Raw genomic sequence first — 21,029 nt, 5'->3', positions numbered from 1 at the left:
GGAAAATACTAATTTCTAGTTTGACTGAAGCTAAGTAATCACATACGTTTTTACTTTTATGTTGGATGCCAATTTATTTGATAATACTTAACAGCGCAGTACAGTAGTTGAAGATATAAAAATTTGCGTCATTTTACTATTGTATGAAGAAAAAGCGTTTGTTTGTATGTAAGCAAAAACTCAAAAACGACTGAAGTAATTGTAACGAAATTTGGACTATAACTGTATACATCTTGTATATATAATCTAGAGTGTCATAGGGTATATTAATTTCCGAAACCAAAACTATTATTATGAGTAATTAAAACATAGCTTCATATCTTCCGGACGTATGAGCCCAGAAAGTACTCGCGGTAGCGTAGCGGAGGCAAGAAGTCTCTGAGAAGAAATACTTTCTGCTGCTACAGGAGAAAACATACGGATCGCCACGAAGAATGCTAGTAATCAATAATTAACAGACAAATTTTAAGGATAACAGAACATTTAAGCTATTTAAGAAATACGTATATTATTATAATTTATAAGACGTAAATTATAAAGGATGCAGCAACGTTCGACAATGAGGACGTAAAGTCAAATGCAAAATGCAAATTTATTAAAAAATAGCTCATTTAGATTGCACTAATTTCTCACTTTTTATTGCTTTCCCTGTGAAACACGTAATAAATAGCAATTTTCAAATACAGAGGAAAATCATAAATACTTCAAAAATATTTTTTTTCCTGTAGATAGTGCGATTGATGGGATATATTCACGGCCGACTAAAGACGGCCATAATATATTACATTATTTTAAATTTAGAATGAAAACAACATGTTTTGTAAAAGCGTTTTATTTCTTTTGTAGGCATGTACGTGTAAATAATGCATAAAATTGTTTTCATCCTTGTACAGTATCTATTACAAATCTTTCATACTGCACAAATGATTGAATTTCAAATATATACCATAGATTAGAAGAAAGACCTCGCTTTACTTTTAATTTTCATGCAGCTCTTAATCCTCTATCGCCCAGGCCATTTAAATATGTGCAAACTTCATAATTAATGATTTAATGATAACATTCTCGATATTGCGTAATCTAAAAGAAATACACATGATAAGCTTTACTGTCAAAGTAGTACAATTAAATAGAAATCGATACCCGGAAGTACGTTCCGATAACTGTTTGCAATTAAGTTATCATCGATTTTTACATACATTAGAGGTATTATATAGGTAAACGTGAAAATAAGTCAGTAGTTTCAGGCAATTGGGGCAAGATCCGTAAACCTGTTTGTTCCGTTCGAATTCGATGATAATTAAAAGCTATAATTGTGAAAAATGTCTAAGTTTTCTACTGTTCTTAATATTTCTCCAGATGTGACAAAATTCGTTGGATTTTTCGTTATTTTTCTAATTCACACGCAACTTTCTTATAGCCAGCGTAAGTAAAAATCTCTTGCAATTTAATTCCGATATTTCGAATGTAAAGGCAGTTTTAAACGTTTTCTTTTTAAAATAATAAACGTACGAAAACTTAAGTGAATTAGAATTACAGATTAATGTACTGTACTTTCGAAGTTTCAAGACTTCTTACCCATCCGATTTTCACTTTAACTCTTCCACTTTAATATTTTCCATTTTTTACTGCAATTTATAGGATTTGGTTTTGGACCTTTCTGGGATTTTACAAATACGGATACGGACATCAAATATTCTTCGGTCCCAATTTCTACACCTGAAGAATGTGCTCGGGATTGTACAGACGATGGATATCCAAGAAACTGTTATTATAAATTTCACATCGAATTCTATACAACGTGGGGGCCGTACGTATTATATCGATACATATTCATAAAGGAGGTGTTTAAATTTGAATGACAAGTCAGAGAATCGTATTTTTGTATTATGAATGACCTGTACAGAGAACAGAGATTACATATTTTATCATAATTTTCAATGTTGGAATTAAAAATGAACTACAATATGATTAGAATGCTGTCTTATACGTCTATTGCAATAAACTGTATTGCTTTGTTTCTATTTGTTATAGTTAGTTTTGATGAAAAGTTGAAATGAGTAATTATAAAAAAAGATTATTAATTGGTCGTCAACGAACTGTGAATATATATTAAACATTTTTCAGTGCTTGTAATGTAACAGGAGGGGCTGATCAATGTATTATGGCGGATGGGTTCGAAAAAACGTTAATACCAATTAATCGACGATTACCAGGGCCACCGATTGAAGTAAATGTCGTAATGTATAATAAATAATCCCATAGAAAATAGAATCTTTACTAAATATATAAATTAAAACATTTACTACACAGAATATAGTGGCAAATGCAATTCTTTAAACGTACAATGTACGCTTCAAGTGAAGAGGTCATTAAAAAATCAATATTCTTTATCTCTTCTAATTTGTATAAATTGAATATAAAGAAATTTTTCTAGCGCACATAGATTATTATTTGTCGTACATTGGATAACGTCGAAATTATACGTTGTACAAAAATGCTTTTCAATTTTTGATTGCAGATATGTTTGGGCGATCGTGTTATAGTCGACGTGGAAAATGCTGCTGCAGGGATGGAAGTTACGCTACATTGGCATGGAATCTTTCAACAGAATTTTCAATATTACGATGGTGTACCTTACCTTACACAATGTCCGATTGCATCAGCTTCGACGTTTAGGTAAAAAAAAAGATATGCTTTTCCATGTATTTTAATTATTTATTATTTTCTTGTACGTAGAGTGTGTTAAACGAATTCCAAGTTTTTACGTCGGCGTGACTCTTTTCCAGATACGATTTTGTAGTACAGAATTCGGGAACGCACTTCTATCATTCTCACGTACTCACGCACATGCTAGATGGTCAAGTCGGGCCTTTCATTGTTAGAGATCCACCGGGTCTCAATCCGTACTGGAATTCATACGATGTCGACGCCAACGAACATGTTATATTCTTAACAGATTGGATGCATGAATTATCATTCGAACGTTATCCTGGTTGGTATCAACACACAGAATTGTTAGGACAGACTGCGAGGAATTATCTTATAAACGGTTTGGGAAATTTTACGGTAATACTTATAAACATATTATTGTAAATTGTTTTTTAAATGCATACTTCGCTAAGTGCACGACTGTTCATGATTATGCAGGCTAATGGTACCACTACCAATGGAAAATTGGCTGAATTTACGATACAGAGCGGGAAACGGTACCGAATGCGTCTGATTAATTCGTTTAGTACAGTGTGTTTGGCCGAATTTTCGATTGAGGGACATACTAATCTGACGATAATTGCTCAGGATGGTGCGAACGTGAAACCTAAACCGGTGACCAACATAGTTACGGCCACAGGTGAGAATAATTTGCCAATTCTAACTTGGAAACTCAAGCATTTGTTAATCGATGTATGTTTTAATAGAAAAAAATTATGATTGCATTACTATTATTACATTATTATTATTATGATTGTATTACTATTATTGCATTATTATTGCACGTACGCATTTATAGGTGAACGCGTGGATTTCATCTTGAACGCAGATCAAAGTGTCGGCACTTACTGGATAAATGTGCGTGGTCTCGGCGAATGCGCAGGCACGAAGGTGTTACAAAATGCTATCTTGAGATATGAAGGTGGTCCTCAGAGGCCAACAAGCCCAATTCCTACTTACGAGTATGTGGTCAACCATACGAAGGGTGTTGTAAGTTTTACCGTTTCGTGAACTCATATAAATTCTTTTAAATCGTATTTTTAATAATTACTGATTATTCATTTTTTTATTCAATTTAATCACATGTATAATTTTTCATATTTTTTAGACGTATAATGATTTAAATGCAACGCTGTGTGATACAAATGATACTAGCACTGTAGTTTGTTCTAATCAATTGGAAGGTCTAAATCTTACCCATCCTGATCTGTTGAAAGTGGTACCGGATGAGCGACACATATTACCTTTTTGGTTCTTTAATTATACTGATTATGATGGTAGCAAACAATTGTTTGCTACCGATACGTACGGCACCTTCTTTGGTAAGATATTATTAACAATGACACGTAAGAGAGACAAGAAAAAAGCATTGTCGCTCGTTATCTACGTTATTCTTCCTGTTGATAATTGAAAGTTTCATTCTACTTTCAGATGCTAACGATCGCTCTCAACTTATTTCCATGTTTAATGATGTTGAATATGAAACTCCTTCATCGCCTTTGATCTCGCAACCGAACGCTTATCAAACTATATGCAAGAAAAATCAACCTAGCCATTGCACCCAGCCATGCTCGTGTTCTCAAGTTATTTTCACAAAACTAAATAACGTTGTGGAGTTAGTTATATACGATGAAAGTATGTGTTTGAGAATTATTTTAATTACTCACATTATTTTATTAATCAACTACTTAAACGTACGATTAACGTGAAATTACTTTGAAAGCTCTTAGTGATATGACACTCGTTAAAGTTATATAATTAATTACGTTACAGTACCAGTAACTGAGCTCCACCACCCGTTTCATTTGCACGGTTACGAATTCAGAGTATTCAGTATAGGACAATTTAATAATGGTAAAAATATTTCAAGAGCGGACATAGATAATATAATAGCAGAACATGAGCAACGTCTCCGAAATAACCAATACAAAATTCCGCCTGGTAAAGATACTGTCAAAATTCCGGAAGGCGGTTGGTCGATTGTACGTTTCAAGGCTACTAATCCAGGTAAGACGTTTATTTAAAATTAAGATTACTACGCATATCTCAAATAACTGTTTTGATATAGGATGGTGGTTACTTCATTGCCACTTTAGCTGGCATCATATAACAGGAATGGAACTGGTCATTCATGTTGGTGACGATTCCGATCTTCCACCTGTTCCACGTAATTTCCCGCAGTGCAACAACTGGAGACCAGCCGTCAAGTCTCTGAACCATTTTTACAAGATTGACTTCCCTAATTACAATCATGTATAGTTTGATGATTGAAACAATATGATCATAATATTAGTAAATGAAAAAGCAACAATATCATAATTATTGTTTATTTACTATTATTTTTTATAATACAAGTTGACAAATTTTCCAAGCAATTTTCTTTTTTCTTTTGCGTATCAAAGCTCAGAGCTTAGAACGAGAAGATAGTATTACATAAATACAGTATATTAGATTGTAAGAACAAAATTTACATATAAAATTAATTTGTTTCGAATACCATGTCCGGGTGCTTATTATTCCCACAACTAGGAAAATCTAGAGGGACAGGTAAGAAACTTTGACGATTGCCTACCTTCAGTAAAAATTGCATAATGGGTCCGGATAATCCTGGAGAGATAGCTGTGCTTCGTGCTTCCCACAACCAGTAGCCTATATCAACAATAACAAATGTACATACAAATAAGAAATACATACAATAAGAAATCAACTGTATATTTTTATTATGCGTAGTTTCATGCGACTGAAAGTTAAATGAATGGATAATAAGTTCTACCTAAATTATTAGTAAAAAGACGGAGAATGATGTATCCTTTATTTGGCACAACGAAACTGTCTTTTCGGCATGGATTCACAGAATTCCGAGGCAGTTGTTTGTTACGATCCAAAAGCATAACTCCCTCTTTGGTGATTGGTCGTCCAAAGCTACCTCTCCCTAGGACACTTGCGTGGTAGCCATGTATGTGAAATGTGTGAGAAACATTGCCACCGAAACCTGAACGAGAACTCAATGTAGGTATAAAATGAATTACTCTAAAGTTGACTGCCTTTCTTGTAACTTACCCTCGTCTATCAAAACAATATCGATATGTTTTCTGGCTGATACTTTGATTATCTGAATACATTCACAAAATAACGGAGTATCGGCACAATCCTTCGAACGTTTATCATAAGAACAAATCGACTCATCGGGAGTGTTTTGTCGTTGAGAGAGTAACGGGGATGTGGGATATTTAAATGACATACGATTGATTTGTGCGAATCTTGTCTCTCCATTATTTGCGCCTGGAATTATCATTTATATAAAAATGCGATAAAAATAAGAATTCGTCACGTCAAGACACAAATTCATGTGATTTTTTAAGGACGTAATGCAATTTGTGTTCTTACTTAAATCTGACGGATAGTACGGACAGCCGTAAAAATTGTATCTGTAATCGGACATTTCGTCTGTGAAAGAAGAAAAGGCGTTCACATCGAACGGAATATAAATAATATCGTTCGAGTTAATGTCAATTCCCTTCGGGCCTTTCAGATCCAACCCACACACGAAATTTCTTGATATTTCATGACAATCATAGCCCCTCTTCACGATCGAATGCTCGTCGATTTTCAATGGTTCTTCATCCTTTATTGTAATGGATTCCGGTTTTGCATCGTCATAAACGAGGAAAGCTTCCTGATTAAGGTTTTGACAGTCCTGAAGACCCTTTACGTCGATCAGATATTTTCCGGAAGGCTGATCTGCCTCGATAATTATGTCAAATCTTTCACCTAGAATTCATTTTGTCCATTGAGACAGAAAGTACTCTTCTATAAGTAACGTACACGAAACTGATAAAATTATTTCTATTTATTTGTGTTTTATAAATTCATCACCTTGGTAACAGGTAAAAAATTATTAGAACGCGAAGAAAAAAATGATACACTTGTGATAATACTCTTACGAGCGAATTTAATGGAAATAAGAAGGAATTATACGTACTTTATAAGGATCACAATATCTAGTTGTACGGGGATTAGTTTTAAGTCATACAAGCTTAAATTTTAACGATCAATATGAAATAAGGATTCTAGAAAAGATTTGGCGACGCGTGATAAGTCAAAAATAGAAGACTCTCTCAGAGAATCAGGAATGACAACAAACGCCTTAATAAAGATATACACCGGAGATGTGTTGTATCTTGTATACAATCGTTACTATCCAACTCCATTTTTCTATCTAACTGTTAACAAGGAACCTAATGTTCATTATGTAGCATACGACGCACCTTGAACAAAAATCAATTAAGTAATTCGAAGAGTCTTATGTTTCGGGTCTTTTTTTAGATAAAAAATAGTTCGCTATCTATACAGCTTACTGTTACTACACCTACTGTTTAAAGCCCTGAAACAATACCAATGGGAATGCTTATAATCTAAGATCAACCATGACCCAAGTTGTGTAAAAGACAAACAACGTGATTAAGACTTATTCGAAATTTCTTCAAATATTTCTTCTTTTTATTCTGTGCTTTGTCTTTCATTCAACCTGACTCAAGTGATGTGGACTTTTTCTCTTGTTTTACGTCTAAAATCACATATTCGCTATATCTATCGAATATGAGTAACATTACCATGATTTCATACAAAGAGATCGACCAAAGGTATAAATAATATTCGATCGATGTAATCATGGTGAACAAGTAAATAAGGTATGAGAATGTAGTATCATTAAAAATACAGTCTTTCTTATGAATCGAAGCCTAGAACCATAACGGTCTACGTAAAATGCAATTTGAGTATTAAGAAATAATACAAGTTCTGCTCCTTAAAATATAAATTATCCGCCTTGTAACATAGTAAGTCCGTAACTTTAAATTGTAAAGTACAATACATATAATTGGAACTTCTCTTTTACACTCTTTCGCAAAAATAACTTTTCCTAAAATAAAGCATTATTCTCTCTTTCTTTTGATTTTATGTTTTTTAGCAGGTAATAATCTTAATAACTAGATTGTTTTCCATTCCTAAAAACATTCAATTTTATTCCTGGGGCCTTGACTGATTATTTCCCAGGAGTAAACACAATCGTGTAGAATCGTCAAAAAAATACAATATTAATTATAAACAATTTTCTTAATGTGTTTTATCTTCTTGAAATCAGTAAATTACATCGCACAATAATTACCATAACTGACCTAACTCTTACGGCTTATTGTACAATTCTTATCGTTGAAATTGAAGTCGCATACTTCATGGAAGGACAAATGTGAATTTTAGTAAAACGTTCAACAAGCATTTCTTTATTAAAATCTGAAATATATAACTTTTATTCGCAAAAATTGATCTTATGCTCGTTGCAATCTTACGCATCAACACACAAGATACAAATAGAAAACAGTAACTAAAAATAATGTTTTCGATTACACTGATTCTATTAATACTCGAGAACGTACGTTAATCCTGATCTTGCAATTGTTGCGTCGTCGAGCTCCAATTTAATTAAAATTAACTACCTTAAAATTATAAATACTAAAACGATCGTATTTTTAAAACACGATCCATGCTACCGTTTGACGATCGTCCTCATAATTATAATCATACAACGCGTATCTGCGTTCTCTATGCGATTATTTCGTTCATACCACCGCTTCTTGTTTCAATCTCTCCGAGTTGCCTCGTCTTTCAACATCAACATCAATTATCATCAATCGCCGGTCGTTGCGTACTCGTGTAACGTCCATATGCACTGGTATGAACACGTCGTTTCCATGAATCGTTCTTCGAAGAATCGCATGATAAAATACAATTTTACTTTCGTGAGCGTGTTTCTCCGCTATTTGTAATTATCGTTTCTTTTAAATATCAGAACAAAATTACGCTCGTTAGCGACGCGTCTGCGCGTAAATGCCTATCTCGGCCTCGAATAGGATCTGGTTGATTCTGAGTTTTGCCACCGATCTCGAATAGGAGTCGGGAATCTCTGCCAATTGCACAGCGATGCTTTCCGCGAATTTCGCGAACTCCTCTTTCGTTCTCTTCCGATCGTCCGACCTAGTCTTGAGTCTCGTTTGACCGGAATCGTCCAGATCGCAAATCGGACTATTGTGGTCCTGTAACGAGCCGTTGTACAGCTCCATCGCCTTCAGGCTCGACGACGACGACTCTTCGGCGTCTTCGCTCAACGAGGCGTTGAAGGAACCGGTCCCGGATCCGTTCGTCTCCTCGTTACAGTCAATGAACGTTATACTCTCAGGATCGATGTCGCTCACTATGTACTCCTCTTGCAACTTCGGAGTTTCTTCTTCTGTTTTCTGTAGGTACAAAAACATATTTTCGCACATGTTGCGGTGGACGAGTCCTATTTTACTTTTGCGTTTATGAATCTCGAAGAAACCCAGTTGCTTTCACATACAGGAGAAGAATAATATACAGGGTGAGTCAGGAAGAGATATCATTTAAAATTATCATCTGATTTCATCATAAAGTCTGACAAAAATATGTTTTAATTTAAATAAGAAATAAATTTATTTAATGTATTAAATAATAAATATTTAATGTATTTAATCACATAATAAATTTATATACAAAATATTTCGATGAAAACATAAAACAAATTAATATATCTATTATTTTTTATTGATTCAATCTGCATTGTATGAATTTTATTGGCTTTATCGATGTACAGGTGAATGGAAAGCGTATTTTAGTTGTATAAGTTTGAAGGTGTTAGGAATTATTATCAATTGCAATGCACTTTCTTGGGAACGTGCAAACAAACCAATTTTCCACGTTCGTTTACTTCTCACGTAATTCACTTGCACAACTATACCAGAACTAAGAGAAAATTTTGCATTCTTGTTATTATGATTATAATTACGCAGCGCGTAAACACAATCGAATCGAATCACGATTCAATTCGTTATAGCCCGTTCACACAATCCCAAGGAAACATCGAGTTAAAAACTTTCACGGGAACATGTTCCAATAAATATGTACGTATGTATGTGTTTGACAGTCAATCGAAACTTTTGCGGAGGAAATTGTGGTAAAACTGTTAAAAATGGCCTCACCTCCGATTTCAATGAGTTTTTATGCTACACTTTCTTAGATTCCTGTATTTCTTAAGAATAACTTCGCTTGACTGGGGAGGTTTGTCATCCAGATCCCTCAAAAAATCCAATGTACATTGGCTTTTTTTGCCCGCGACGAACGTAAAATGAATTTCGGCAACGAAGTAAAAAGGTATCTTTATTTACTTCTACAATTATAGCATTTAGGATAGTTAATTCCGAATTACCTTTCGTTTGCAATAAAAAGCCTAGTAACTTATTTTTTGACAAAAGTTCAAACAAACGGATTTTACTTGAAATTCCTGGAGAAACTTTGTACGAAATAAAACGTAAAGATGTGTACCAAAAGAATACTTCGCAATAGAAGACAAACCCAAGGATTACAAGCAAGAAATATAAATACTTCGTCCCCAAAATACGATCTATATTGTACAATAGACTTATTACTAATATATGAATACTCTTTCACTCATAACTTACGAACCGTGACCTTCCCCAACTTAAAACATGATGTATTTTACTCAGTTCATTCACTTCTATAACATATAAGAAAATCGTCGAAATCGGAGATGAACATTTTCAACAGTTTCGCCAGAATTGTTTACTTAATACTCGTGACAAAATTATTAAGTCTAGTATTATACTCAACGCGTTGCAAAAATTAATTGAAACAGAATATTTTAGTAGAATATGATGTGAATGTAGTGAAAGAGAAAGGACGAGACAAAGGCGAGCAACTGTAAGGGAAATAAGAAAGAGTAGGGCAGACAACGTCAGAGACGGCATGCAAGAAAGTCGGCGCGATAAAAATAAAAAGCACACAAATCACGATGCTTCGTTTCGAAGAAATATTATTTAATAAATTTAAATATAAAAAGAGATGTAGAATGAGTGTAACATACAACAGAATACTAATAAAAATTCGCGTCATAGCATTTAAAAAAAGAAATTGGTCGACGTGAACATTCAAGCGTTTGTAAGAAATTATTTCGTTAATTACCTCGACACTACTAATTTCCTTCGATATTCGATTTGTAACTAGATAGAAAAACGAAAAAAGTCATTAGAATAACAATGGTAAGTCCAAGGCAACTAAAGACATTAGTCGTTCGGTCAGAGCGGTTCGTTTCCACGTAACGTAATTTGGACTTAATGGATTTTCTTCGAAATTGTTAAGTCAATTGCAGGGTGGCGTAAACTAATAGTCTCCTCACCAACGGAGGAAGGTATCTTATACGACTATTATTGCCCAAATTACAGAGAAAATTCGAAAACAAACGTTGATTTTGTATTAAATCCGGTGTGAAAGGAATCGGATTCGATGTAAATGAATATGACACGTGGAAACGAGATATGTATCTGTCACAACTGGGTTTCTCACGTGGAGTAATGCATGTACACTCCGTACACGAATGAATTTAAGTCTCCAGTGACTTGTGTTCGGGAATATGCACAAAGTGAAACGGCAAAGCACGACGCACATAATCATCTACCCACCTTCTTCCTCTTGCTGTATCTTCGCGTGCCGAATTGCAGGAACTGCATCGCCTTAAAGGCGAACCATTTGGACACGTAAACATCGTCAGGCCCGGTGGCGGCATCCCGACTGTTCTGTATCTTGTGCACCTCCCTTGAATACTGGCACTTGAGGTTCGTGATCTTCTTCTCGATCTCGAGCGTGTTGCAGCACAGAATCTCGGCTAGCTCCTGAATAGCGCGTTTCCGCTTCGCCCGATCGCGATACCCGCGGGCATTCCAATCCCAGAGAACGCGTCTTTGTTGATACTCGCGCAGCAGCTCGAGGGTTTTGTCGCGGGTCCACTCCATGCCGAGCCGCGTGTCGTTTGTCTCTGGCTCGTTCCACGCGTCGTCGCTAGACATGGAGAAGAGCAGTATCCCACCGGTGCGGAGCGGTGTTTAGGGGTGGCTCGCTATATCAGGTGATCACCGTATTCTCGCCGGGAAATCGTGTGCGTGCCTCGTGGTGTTTACGGGAGATCACACGGACGGACGAGAAAAAAGAAGCCGTAGGTGCGAAGGAGGCGAGTCTGACGTGCAGGCGGGGCGAGCACCTGGTCCGTGTAGCCGCTAATAAATCGTCGGCTACGAGCCGACAACGACGCCGCAGCCGCGAATCGAGCACGCGTTTTAATGATTTTTGCGCGAGACCCGCGCGCGCTTGGTCGCCTTCCTTTCTTTATTTCCCTTTGCGAAAACCCCGGCGAGAACACGAAGACGGCCGAGTCTGCGCGAACGGCTGGCCAATGCGTAGTGATGGCCTGAATGCCGATTCGAATCACTTCCAGTTCATATCTTAAGTTTCGAACTGTTTCGCACGATACCTGACACGAAGTGGCCTCGGAGGTTTTGAATGCGTCGATAGAATTCGAAATGTTGACGTCGATGTTAGACGTCGAACAAAAATGCAATGATCTTGATCGTCGATGCTTGAATTTGACCTACCTATGATATGGACTAAATAAGACTATGGAATTTTCTTCTATCAAAACTTTTGGCTAAGAATCGTATCTGTTCACGAATCTTCATTAAACAAATGTGTATCTTTTACAAAGCGATATGCAAAGTTTCGACTCTTCCTATAGATTACGTCGCTGAATGTATGAGCGCAAAAGCGGTTTCATCCTTTCTTCTCTCGCTCGGTCTTTTTCTTTTCTCCTTTCGCTTTCGCGCTTCCCTTTTCTCTCAGGTCCGTTCGCCACCGTATATGCCCATCTCGTTCGTTCCCTTCTTCTTTGTTTACCAAACGACCTTGCGCCTCGTTTCATCGTTTTTCGTTTCTTCTGCCTTTCCACCGCCGCTTCCTCTCATCGCTGCTTTTGTCTCAAACGCTCGCTTTCCTACCTATGCCTCCCTCTTGCGTTGTTTCGCCGCTTTTTAGATTGATCACGATAGCTGAGTTTTTTTATCTTGAATCATCGTCTTCTACCGCACGCATTTCGTCGTTCCTTTCTAATCCTATAGTTCGTTTTTCGTTGACTCTTCCCTTGCCTTGTTGAACGTATCAGATTCTCTCGATTGTTTCTTCGTTCCTCCGTTCGTTCTCGTCCTTTATCACATCCTTTTTGCTCCTATCGTCGTTGCCTCTTCTGTGCACAGTCAACGACTTCCTTTGCTTTCTTTAAATCACAATTCTCGCAATGCTGTTTGCTATGGTTTCTTCGAGACGAATATTGCCCAGCAAAATTATGCTTCGTATTTTGACTGCGGACTTTACGCATTTATAGAAAAATAGAATATGCAGAAAGTATAGAGAATGCATGTAATGTATAAAAATTGATGAAATATCAAAAGCTACAAATATATCACGATACTTAAATGATGAAAGAAGCTCGTATTTAAATCAAATTGATTCAATTGATTTTTAAATTGATACTACAAATCTTTAACTTTGCATAAAAATCCGCAGTCTAATTAGTATAATACTTCCATACTCATACGCGTGATTACTTTCCAATTTTTTATGAGGGCATTACATTTGCTTTCCAATATGTTAACTTAAGTACATATTAAACCCAAATCATGAAAGAATTTCAGATTTTTAAATCATAACAATTTAATTTCTTTCTCATTTTATTTTATTTTATTTTACGAAATATGGTTGTTGCTTTATACAAATTGTCGTGGAACTTTAACATTGCTATGGCAATGCATTGGAATATAAGTGCATCGAGTAAGTATAATAAACATTTTTGAAGAGTCCTACAATCTTGAATGAAGCTTCATATGGTTTTGCGCATTGCATGAGCACGTACAACAATCATAATATCTTACGTGCGCCGAATGTACAAGGCACATGTAGTAAGCAAAAAGAATCGACCACGTACCTGGGAAAGAAAGGATGTGTCTTCCTGTCGTAGGTTGAACCGCGTAACCATCTGCAGACGATACATGGAAATCATGGCCAGAAACTGATAAGACCACCGGGCAATTGTACGCGTTGGCATTGATAAGTCGTAATAAATACCGTACTCCATGTTTGACTTTCAACACTGTCCCGTTGTTCTGTAAAAGAAAACACGAATAATTAAAGCCTGCAATCTTTTTGTGAAGCGTTACGTTGTCGATATAATTTGCCTAATCGGGAGAAAGTCCTTATTTCACTGACGTAATCTGCGTTATACAACGTTCCACGCGAATAGAACTAGAAAAGCAAGTACAGTCTTTCCCGAAATTCTCGAAATAGTTTGCTAACGAAAATGATCAGAAATTTTTCTATGCATTGTTTTATGTATTTTTCCATGGAAAATGTTTTTATGCAACATATAATTTGCAAATATAAATTATATCTACTGCTGGACTTTCGTCTAATTAAATAGAACCGTACCTGGCCGTTTAAGAGGAGCTCACGGGGCGTAGGTGGATGCAGGTGCGAGTGCCGTGACAGTGGAGTTGTCGGCCTTGATGACAAAAGAAGTATCCTTTCCGAGGTAGGGTCATCTTGTGGTCCTCGAACTGTCAACGACCCGTATACACCGTCGCCCTGCTGCGAAACTAATAACCGGCCATCATTAACACTTTTGTTAGTCGCGTGATTAATGAAAAACGTTATATTCCATTAATATACGACAGCCTGCTCGTTTCATACTTGGAAATAAGTCCGACATTTACGATCGATGGGTCGTATGTATTAATTGCAAAAGAAAATATTAGTCGTCGAATTGTATGCATCGTGTTATTCCATGTTCGCAAATAGTGCAAAGTTTAAGTTCAGATAAAAACGGTTATTGGCTCTTAGATTGATAGTTCATTGTTCGAGGTACCTTAAAAGTAAACGCGTTTAGGCTTTCTTTTTATTGATCCGCTTGAATCGAGTTTTCATTTTGATCAATTATAACATTATAAGATCGTGTATACCAGTTTTATACATGTCATTTATATTATTCATACCGTATATATGTATATGTGTATAATATACATATATGTACATATTTATATAGCAAAAGTAATACTAAATTATCGTTGAAACATTTTATGATATTAAATTTGTTTAAATAATAATATAAATCCTTTCTAGAGATGCACAGTGCAAGAGACGATGAGAATAAGATGTGGGTGAGTCCATTTTCTGTGTTCTTCGTAAACGAGAAACCAAATTTAAATTGATTGCATTCTTTCCATCTTTATATATAATATGCATTTCATATAGAAACATGCTCTGATTTAATGTCAATGTTTTAGACATAAAGTTTCTTTCATAATATTCGAATTTTTTGGAATAAATAAATAAATACCTGGATATACGTTTTGGAATTGGCAGCTTTTTAACAAATTTCATTTCACTTTTCATCTTGAATTTACAAAATTATATTTCACTTTGATATTTAACAGAAAACAAACTTGAAAGCAAACTTAACTAGTCAAACTAATACACTGGTTTTCTTGAAACATCGAGCGATGCGCGTGACCTAGCTTCTAGCCAAGATTTCGAGATTATTGATCTACTTTATTTTGCTTATTCACACCGGAAATAGAAGCCGTTCTACAACGCGGGAAAACAGATTTCAATTCAAACGTTATTAGTCTTCTACATAAGAAGTAATACCCCCGTACGTCAATTAAAAAATTCTGTTGAACTTAAATCTCTGCGTATTCAATTGTTTAATGTGAATATAATTTTTACCATTTTAATATACTTACCTAAATGTGCGTAATAAATATATGTACCAGTACTCTCTGGTTTTAGCTTATATCGAAATCCTCCAAATGGTAATACCGAACATTGTGTAACCATTGGAACACCGTCCATATGAGCAGAATTCCTTTGATGCAATCCATGCCAGTGAAGTGATAATTCTTCAGATCCTAGTCTATTATGTAAGATGACTTCTATTGTATCACCAAGACATACCTGAAAATTGAAAATTTGCATGTGAAATTATTGAAGTATTTAACGAGTGATAATAAAGATGGTCTTTTTACCTCTATTTGTGGTCCCGGACTTTTTCCATTGATCATCAAAAAACCTGTCCGTGAAATTATCCGATCAAATTTATCCGATTCATTTTTGCTTATCGGTCCGCCGTTAACGCTGTAAATAGCAATAAAAATAATTCGAATGTAAAATGTGATACGATTGAAAAGAACATTTTTGATATTATTGTTTTTAAGATTAATCCAGACTGTATGTTGTTATCTGAGTTTACTGTTTATGACACGTAAGCAAATACACGTGCGATAGCAAGTGGTAGTTTGCGAAAACCTGTTGTGAATCACAAGAATACAAGATGCACTCTGCAGCCAACCGTGTCAACCGTTATTTCTTACAGTGAAAATTATACATTTGCTCGACAATCGCTTTAGCTGACCGACATACTGACCGGTTTTCCTCCAAAAAGGATACATATTCATTATTATACCTAAACCCGATGAAGGGACTGCTACAGTTTAACTAAGGTAGAAGAAAGTTAATTTCCGAATCGTGTTATAAATTATATGATTCTAAACCTTCCGCACTGTTAAATGTTATTTATAAATTTGCATTATTATGCGATTAAAAATTGCTTATTTACGTCACATTGAAGGTATAGAAAGGTAGACTATTTCGAAAGTATATTTCGCAGTTTCTATTTTGGTGCAGTAGGGTTTCGAAAGTGCACTGTTTTTATTACACTAAATACATTAATGGATACGCGTGTGCATTATATTTTTTATCTTATTATATATTAAATTATTTATCTTACCTGATCGCGCCAGGAAATTCACCGACGAAGAATTCGTAACGACATAATTTTTTTGAAAGTGTTTCGTCGGCGCATGACCGCAGACATTCATGATAATCGGCAACTAATTTTTAAAGGAAAGAAAAAGGGAATTAGTATTTTGTGTACATTTTATTAATACAGAGAAATAATAATTTTTGTCTCCTACATATACAAGTACACATCAAAACACTGAATATAATTTTATTGAGCGTAGATAATTGACCTAGATTAAATAAGGAACAACATAATTCTAATCTCTACTTTTACAAATTTAATTTTCATAAATAACCACTTTCTTTTCGATTTGGAACAAGCACACACTATTTACACTTTCACTATTTTATTTCACTAGGCAATCACCGCATTGCAGAAAGTATGACAAATGTAAGATTGGTTCTCACCTCTTTGGGAATTTGTATTTCCTATTAAAATAAAACAAACTGCGAAACCTACAAAATTGAGACACCACATTTTAACCCAGAGAAACTGGGTCTTGTCAAAATTTACTAATCTAAGTCAACTGATATGTGATCATCGCGAAACACGAGCCAACGATGACCCGAGAAATGAACACGGCCGATGTTACGCGTTTCACGATCATGAGGTGACTTAAGTTGGACGTATCTTGGTTGGTGAAAGCAAGGCCTGGGCTACTTTAACTCACTCAAACTGCATTCGATGCAGATCCAAATTTTTGCTTCCTGCTAGGAAGAGTAATAATCACACAATAATCGCAAAATGACAATTTAATTAAAATATCTGCATAAGTTTTCTGCTTTCCATATACTTTAAATGAACACTACGTGGATTTCTTATTTATATTTTATTTAAAAAATACATTTACATAAACTTTTTTTGCATATAACAAGAAAATAATTACATAATAATATGTACAAAGGTATTCACGAACCAGCTGTTATTCTGAGAGCTTTAAGATCGAAGTGGCTTTTATAATTGTATGTACATGTAAAAGATCAATGTGTAGCATTAATACTGATGAGTTCGGGAAATGCTATTAATCCCGATTTAATTAAGATTGCTGAGAGAAAAGATTGTATTAATACGTTAAATCCAGCGTGGTCCAGCACCTCGGTGGTTCACAAACTATGCTATAAATTGTTAGATGGAACGCGTCAGGTTGGATTGTCAAGATTATTAATAATCTAATACGTATGTTATGTAGCTATAGCTAGATTAGCTTTATAACATTCCAAACTGCATAGTGGTACTCCAGTTCTTGAGCACGAATATTTTTTCGGATTCTTGCACTGATTAACGCCGCAAAGAATTTTCGCTGATGGTTCTTTCCTAAAGATAACAACGTGATATAATTCAAAGATTATGAACGATACGTGTACATGTATTAGTAATATTTACTTACTCTTTTGCAGCTTGCAATGGAAAATCTTCTCCAGGCGGTAATGATATTGAACTCCCTTCGAGCGTTAAACGATATGTAACTAGAGGAACTTGTCTCCTAGAAGGCTTCCCTTTACTAATAACTTTAGATGCTTTGGATTCCTGTTTCTTCAATAATCTTTCCATTGTCTTTTTCTGTGGGGATGAAAGCACAATAGAACAAATGTTCAACACATAATTGTTTGGGATATTAGTTTTAATGAAGTTACCTTATCCTTTTCTCTTTTTTCATCAGCAAGCTGTTTTCTTTTTAATGACTTGAGGGCAGCTTTTTGTATAGCTTCGGCTGTCATAACTTTTTCTTTATATCCAGTTGGTAAAGACATAAGTTGTTCAACAGCAGGATTCGGTTCGGCATCAGTTTTCCTTTCAAACATAGCTCGTTGACGTGCTGTCATTAACTTTGGATCTTTAGGTTTAATTTTTTTTAGCTCATCATCAACCTAAACGAGAAAACACATTTAATTTATAAAACATCATTTGCAAGAAGATGAGCATAAGAGTTATTTACCTCTTCTAGTTTCCCAGATTCAATTGCGTCGAGCCATCGTTCCTCTTCACTGCTAGTGCCACTGTCTTTACCTTTATTACTCTTTGGAACTTTTTTCTTTGTTGTAGCTTTTGGCGATGGTGCTGTACTTGAGCCTGCAATGCTGAGATTAAGTGTCTTTTGTACTTTTTCACGTGGTTTCTCGACACTGTAAAAAAAGATGACATGAATGTAACGATACTTTTATAAATTGTATATATAATTTATTGTTCCATTTGTGTTTCATTTACCTCTTATCATCGTCCTTCTTTACTTTGACTCTAAATGTTTTCTTTTTGTCTGTTTCAGGAGCATCATTAAAACTATCATTGTCATGAGTAGTTTTCTTCTTTTTATGCTTTTTATGCTTATGTTTCTTATGTCGCTTCTGTGGTGATGCTTCATTCGTTTCTGTAACATAAATATATCAGTGTAAAATCTATTAAAACATTACTATGAATAAACACAGATAGGATAAATTCTAATGTCTCACAAAGATATTCATTTTTTAACACAGAACTAATCATTTGATGTTGAGGTTGTTTCATTAAATAATGCATCTTAAAACTATTTCACTAATTATAATGATGAAACAGAAAATATGTTTCTGTGACATAAATCAAATGTTAATATTTCAGCACACAGAAATTCTTACCTAATGTCATATCTTCGTCTGAACTTATGTCTTTCGTTTTACCCATTTCAGTAAAAGTTTATGGTGCACAAGATGTCAAAATGTCTCTAATAACACTCTAACAGTTTGTTATCAGTCTAAAATATTAATAAGGTTCGACGAGGATCAGAGTCAACGAAAACAATTCAACCAACTTTTGTGGACAAAGGTTCATGCTTCGTTTCGTGCATTCCATTATTTGCATGATCATATGAGGCGCGTGCGCCTATGGCACAGTATCCCATGGTCTGCGTCCGCACCCCCTTTATTTATGTATTTCGCTGCTCTTTATCACAATCACAGCATTCACAGCCGACTGTCCTTCAGGTCTATGTCTGTAGTAGTCTGTCGTTGTATACTACTGCCAGAGAGGAATTTCCTCTTGCTACTGCTTTCTGCTTTGTGACTTCGTGTCATTAAAGAAGGCTGTGGTCACAGTCACGGTCGGTCACAGTAACGTGAAACACGTGAAACATGGCGTCTACGTTGGAAAACTTGGAGACCCAATTGGAGCTTTTTATTGAAAATGTTAGACAAATACGTATTATTGTGAGTGATTTCCAACCTCAAGGACAAAATGTACTGAACCAAAAGATGTACGTGATAAGTATAAATTTATTTTTTAAGTTTTCTTTAAAATTATCATTTTACATTCTATGTTGTGTATCAGCTAGGTTATTAAATCAAATAAAAATAAACTGTTTACTTGTATCAATATGATTACTAGTGCTTATCTTAGATACTGATAGTGTAGTATTAAAAATGTAATAATACTAATAGTATTATGTTTTAGTCAAGGTTTAGTAAATGGCTTACAAGAAATTGATAAACTTAAGTCTCAAGTACAAGAAGTTCATGTACCCTTGGAGGTGTTTGAGTAAGTATATCAAGAATGACAAATAATTTTAGTAGCTGCAACAAGAAAATACAAAGTTATCATATTTCAGTTACATCGACCAAGGAAGAAATCCACAATTGTATACTAAGGATTGCATAGAAAAGGCACTAACTAAAAATGAACAAGTAAAAGGGAAGATCGATGCCTATAGAAAATTTAAAGCGAACATGCTTGTAGAGCTAACCCGAGTATTTCCAACTGAATTAGCCAAGTATAGAGCAATAAGAGGAGATGAATGAATCAAAATAATGAAATGCATACGCCAAATACCATACTGCTTTCTATCAACTCTTTTGTTTAATACTATACATTTTGTACAATAAATATTTATTATTAAAGAAAGATTATGTAAAAGTATATTTGTTTATTACATTTCATAATGCGATTATATTATATTTATTAGGATGTGTAATAATTTATTTTTTGGAGAATGAGTTATCGGATATAGAAAGCAAGAAACGTAATAGGCTTTGTTCGAACACCGTCAATTCAATTTGTGTAGTAAAATCGTCGTTAAGGGCAAAAGGAGAAATAGCTCAGACCATAGAGGTAGATGATGTGCATCTATCTCTCATGTCAACTGAGAATTTGTATTGTAGCTCTGCTAAGAAGCAGAGCAGTAGATTAAAATTACATGCAAAATCTTCGATTTCAAGCCATTGAAGCATAAATGTCTTCCTCGAGGATCAAGGCGGATCGTGCCTGAGGCACGCTCAGGCACGCTCAAGCACGCTCAGGTTCAATGCTTCGGTCAGGACAGGGAAACATTCATCGTTTAAGACTAAACTTGCAGAAATTCTAGGCGACAGATTTTTCACTCTGCCATGTCCACGTCATTCCTCAGCATCGGTAGTGCGTGCAGCATGCAGTACCATTCCTGAGGTATGCGAGAAATTATTGCAGAACGACGGTCCAAGTTCAGAGTATAAATACCATGATCGCTGCTTTGGATTATATTTATTCAAGGATCGCGAAATAAAATTTCTGAGATGCATTTCTGTTAATTTATTAATCATAATTATGC

The 21,029-nt window shown here is 35.1% G+C and overlaps 4 protein-coding genes and 1 long non-coding RNA gene across 5 annotated transcripts; 2 read left to right on the top strand and 3 right to left on the bottom strand.

Annotated features, from left to right (window-relative positions):
* Positions 1 to 816: 816 nt before the first annotated feature.
* On the bottom strand, positions 817 to 1,665 carry LOC113465088 (uncharacterized). The gene is made up of 2 exons (XR_003389915.1): positions 1,579 to 1,665; positions 817 to 1,080 (listed from the first exon to the last, which is right to left on the bottom strand). It is a non-coding gene; the product is annotated as an uncharacterized LOC113465088 (long non-coding RNA).
* On the top strand, positions 1,235 to 5,031 carry LOC108631103 (laccase). Its single transcript, XM_018034813.2, has 11 exons — positions 1,235 to 1,425; positions 1,642 to 1,810; positions 2,128 to 2,230; positions 2,522 to 2,679; positions 2,790 to 3,069; positions 3,151 to 3,352; positions 3,512 to 3,702; positions 3,821 to 4,034; positions 4,144 to 4,347; positions 4,486 to 4,719; positions 4,781 to 5,031. The coding sequence occupies exons 1-11, from the start codon at positions 1,323 to 1,325 to the stop codon at positions 4,969 to 4,971; spliced, it is 2,049 nt and encodes a 682-aa protein (XP_017890302.1). The 5' UTR covers positions 1,235 to 1,322; the 3' UTR covers positions 4,972 to 5,031.
* A 140-nt stretch (positions 5,032 to 5,171) lies between these two features.
* On the bottom strand, positions 5,172 to 17,092 carry LOC108631102 (uncharacterized). The gene is made up of 12 exons (XM_018034812.2): positions 16,888 to 17,092; positions 16,466 to 16,568; positions 15,705 to 15,813; positions 15,423 to 15,633; positions 14,110 to 14,276; positions 13,603 to 13,787; positions 11,262 to 11,637; positions 8,585 to 9,005; positions 6,100 to 6,483; positions 5,773 to 5,994; positions 5,486 to 5,704; positions 5,172 to 5,361 (listed from the first exon to the last, which is right to left on the bottom strand). The coding sequence occupies exons 1-12, from the start codon at positions 16,955 to 16,957 to the stop codon at positions 5,192 to 5,194; spliced, it is 2,637 nt and encodes an 878-aa protein (XP_017890301.2). The 5' UTR covers positions 16,958 to 17,092; the 3' UTR covers positions 5,172 to 5,191.
* A 230-nt stretch (positions 17,093 to 17,322) lies between these two features.
* On the bottom strand, positions 17,323 to 19,365 carry LOC108631106 (INO80 complex subunit B). The gene is made up of 6 exons (XM_018034815.2): positions 19,090 to 19,365; positions 18,686 to 18,845; positions 18,417 to 18,603; positions 18,115 to 18,348; positions 17,868 to 18,040; positions 17,323 to 17,794 (listed from the first exon to the last, which is right to left on the bottom strand). The coding sequence occupies exons 1-6, from the start codon at positions 19,133 to 19,135 to the stop codon at positions 17,662 to 17,664; spliced, it is 933 nt and encodes a 310-aa protein (XP_017890304.1). The 5' UTR covers positions 19,136 to 19,365; the 3' UTR covers positions 17,323 to 17,661.
* A 195-nt stretch (positions 19,366 to 19,560) lies between these two features.
* MED10 (mediator complex subunit 10) lies at positions 19,561 to 20,362 on the top strand. Its single transcript, XM_018034816.2, has 3 exons — positions 19,561 to 19,703; positions 19,901 to 19,984; positions 20,055 to 20,362. The coding sequence occupies exons 1-3, from the start codon at positions 19,582 to 19,584 to the stop codon at positions 20,242 to 20,244; spliced, it is 396 nt and encodes a 131-aa protein (XP_017890305.1). The 5' UTR covers positions 19,561 to 19,581; the 3' UTR covers positions 20,245 to 20,362.
* The last annotated feature ends 667 nt before the right edge of the window (positions 20,363 to 21,029 follow it).

The sequence above is a fragment of the Ceratina calcarata genome, unplaced genomic scaffold (genome assembly GCF_001652005.2).
Source record: "Ceratina calcarata isolate Rehan_Ccalc_2016 unplaced genomic scaffold, ASM165200v1 scaffold81, whole genome shotgun sequence".
NCBI classification, from domain to species: Eukaryota; Metazoa; Arthropoda; class Insecta; order Hymenoptera; family Apidae; genus Ceratina; species Ceratina calcarata.
This window is presented reverse-complemented; position numbering and strand designations above follow the sequence as displayed.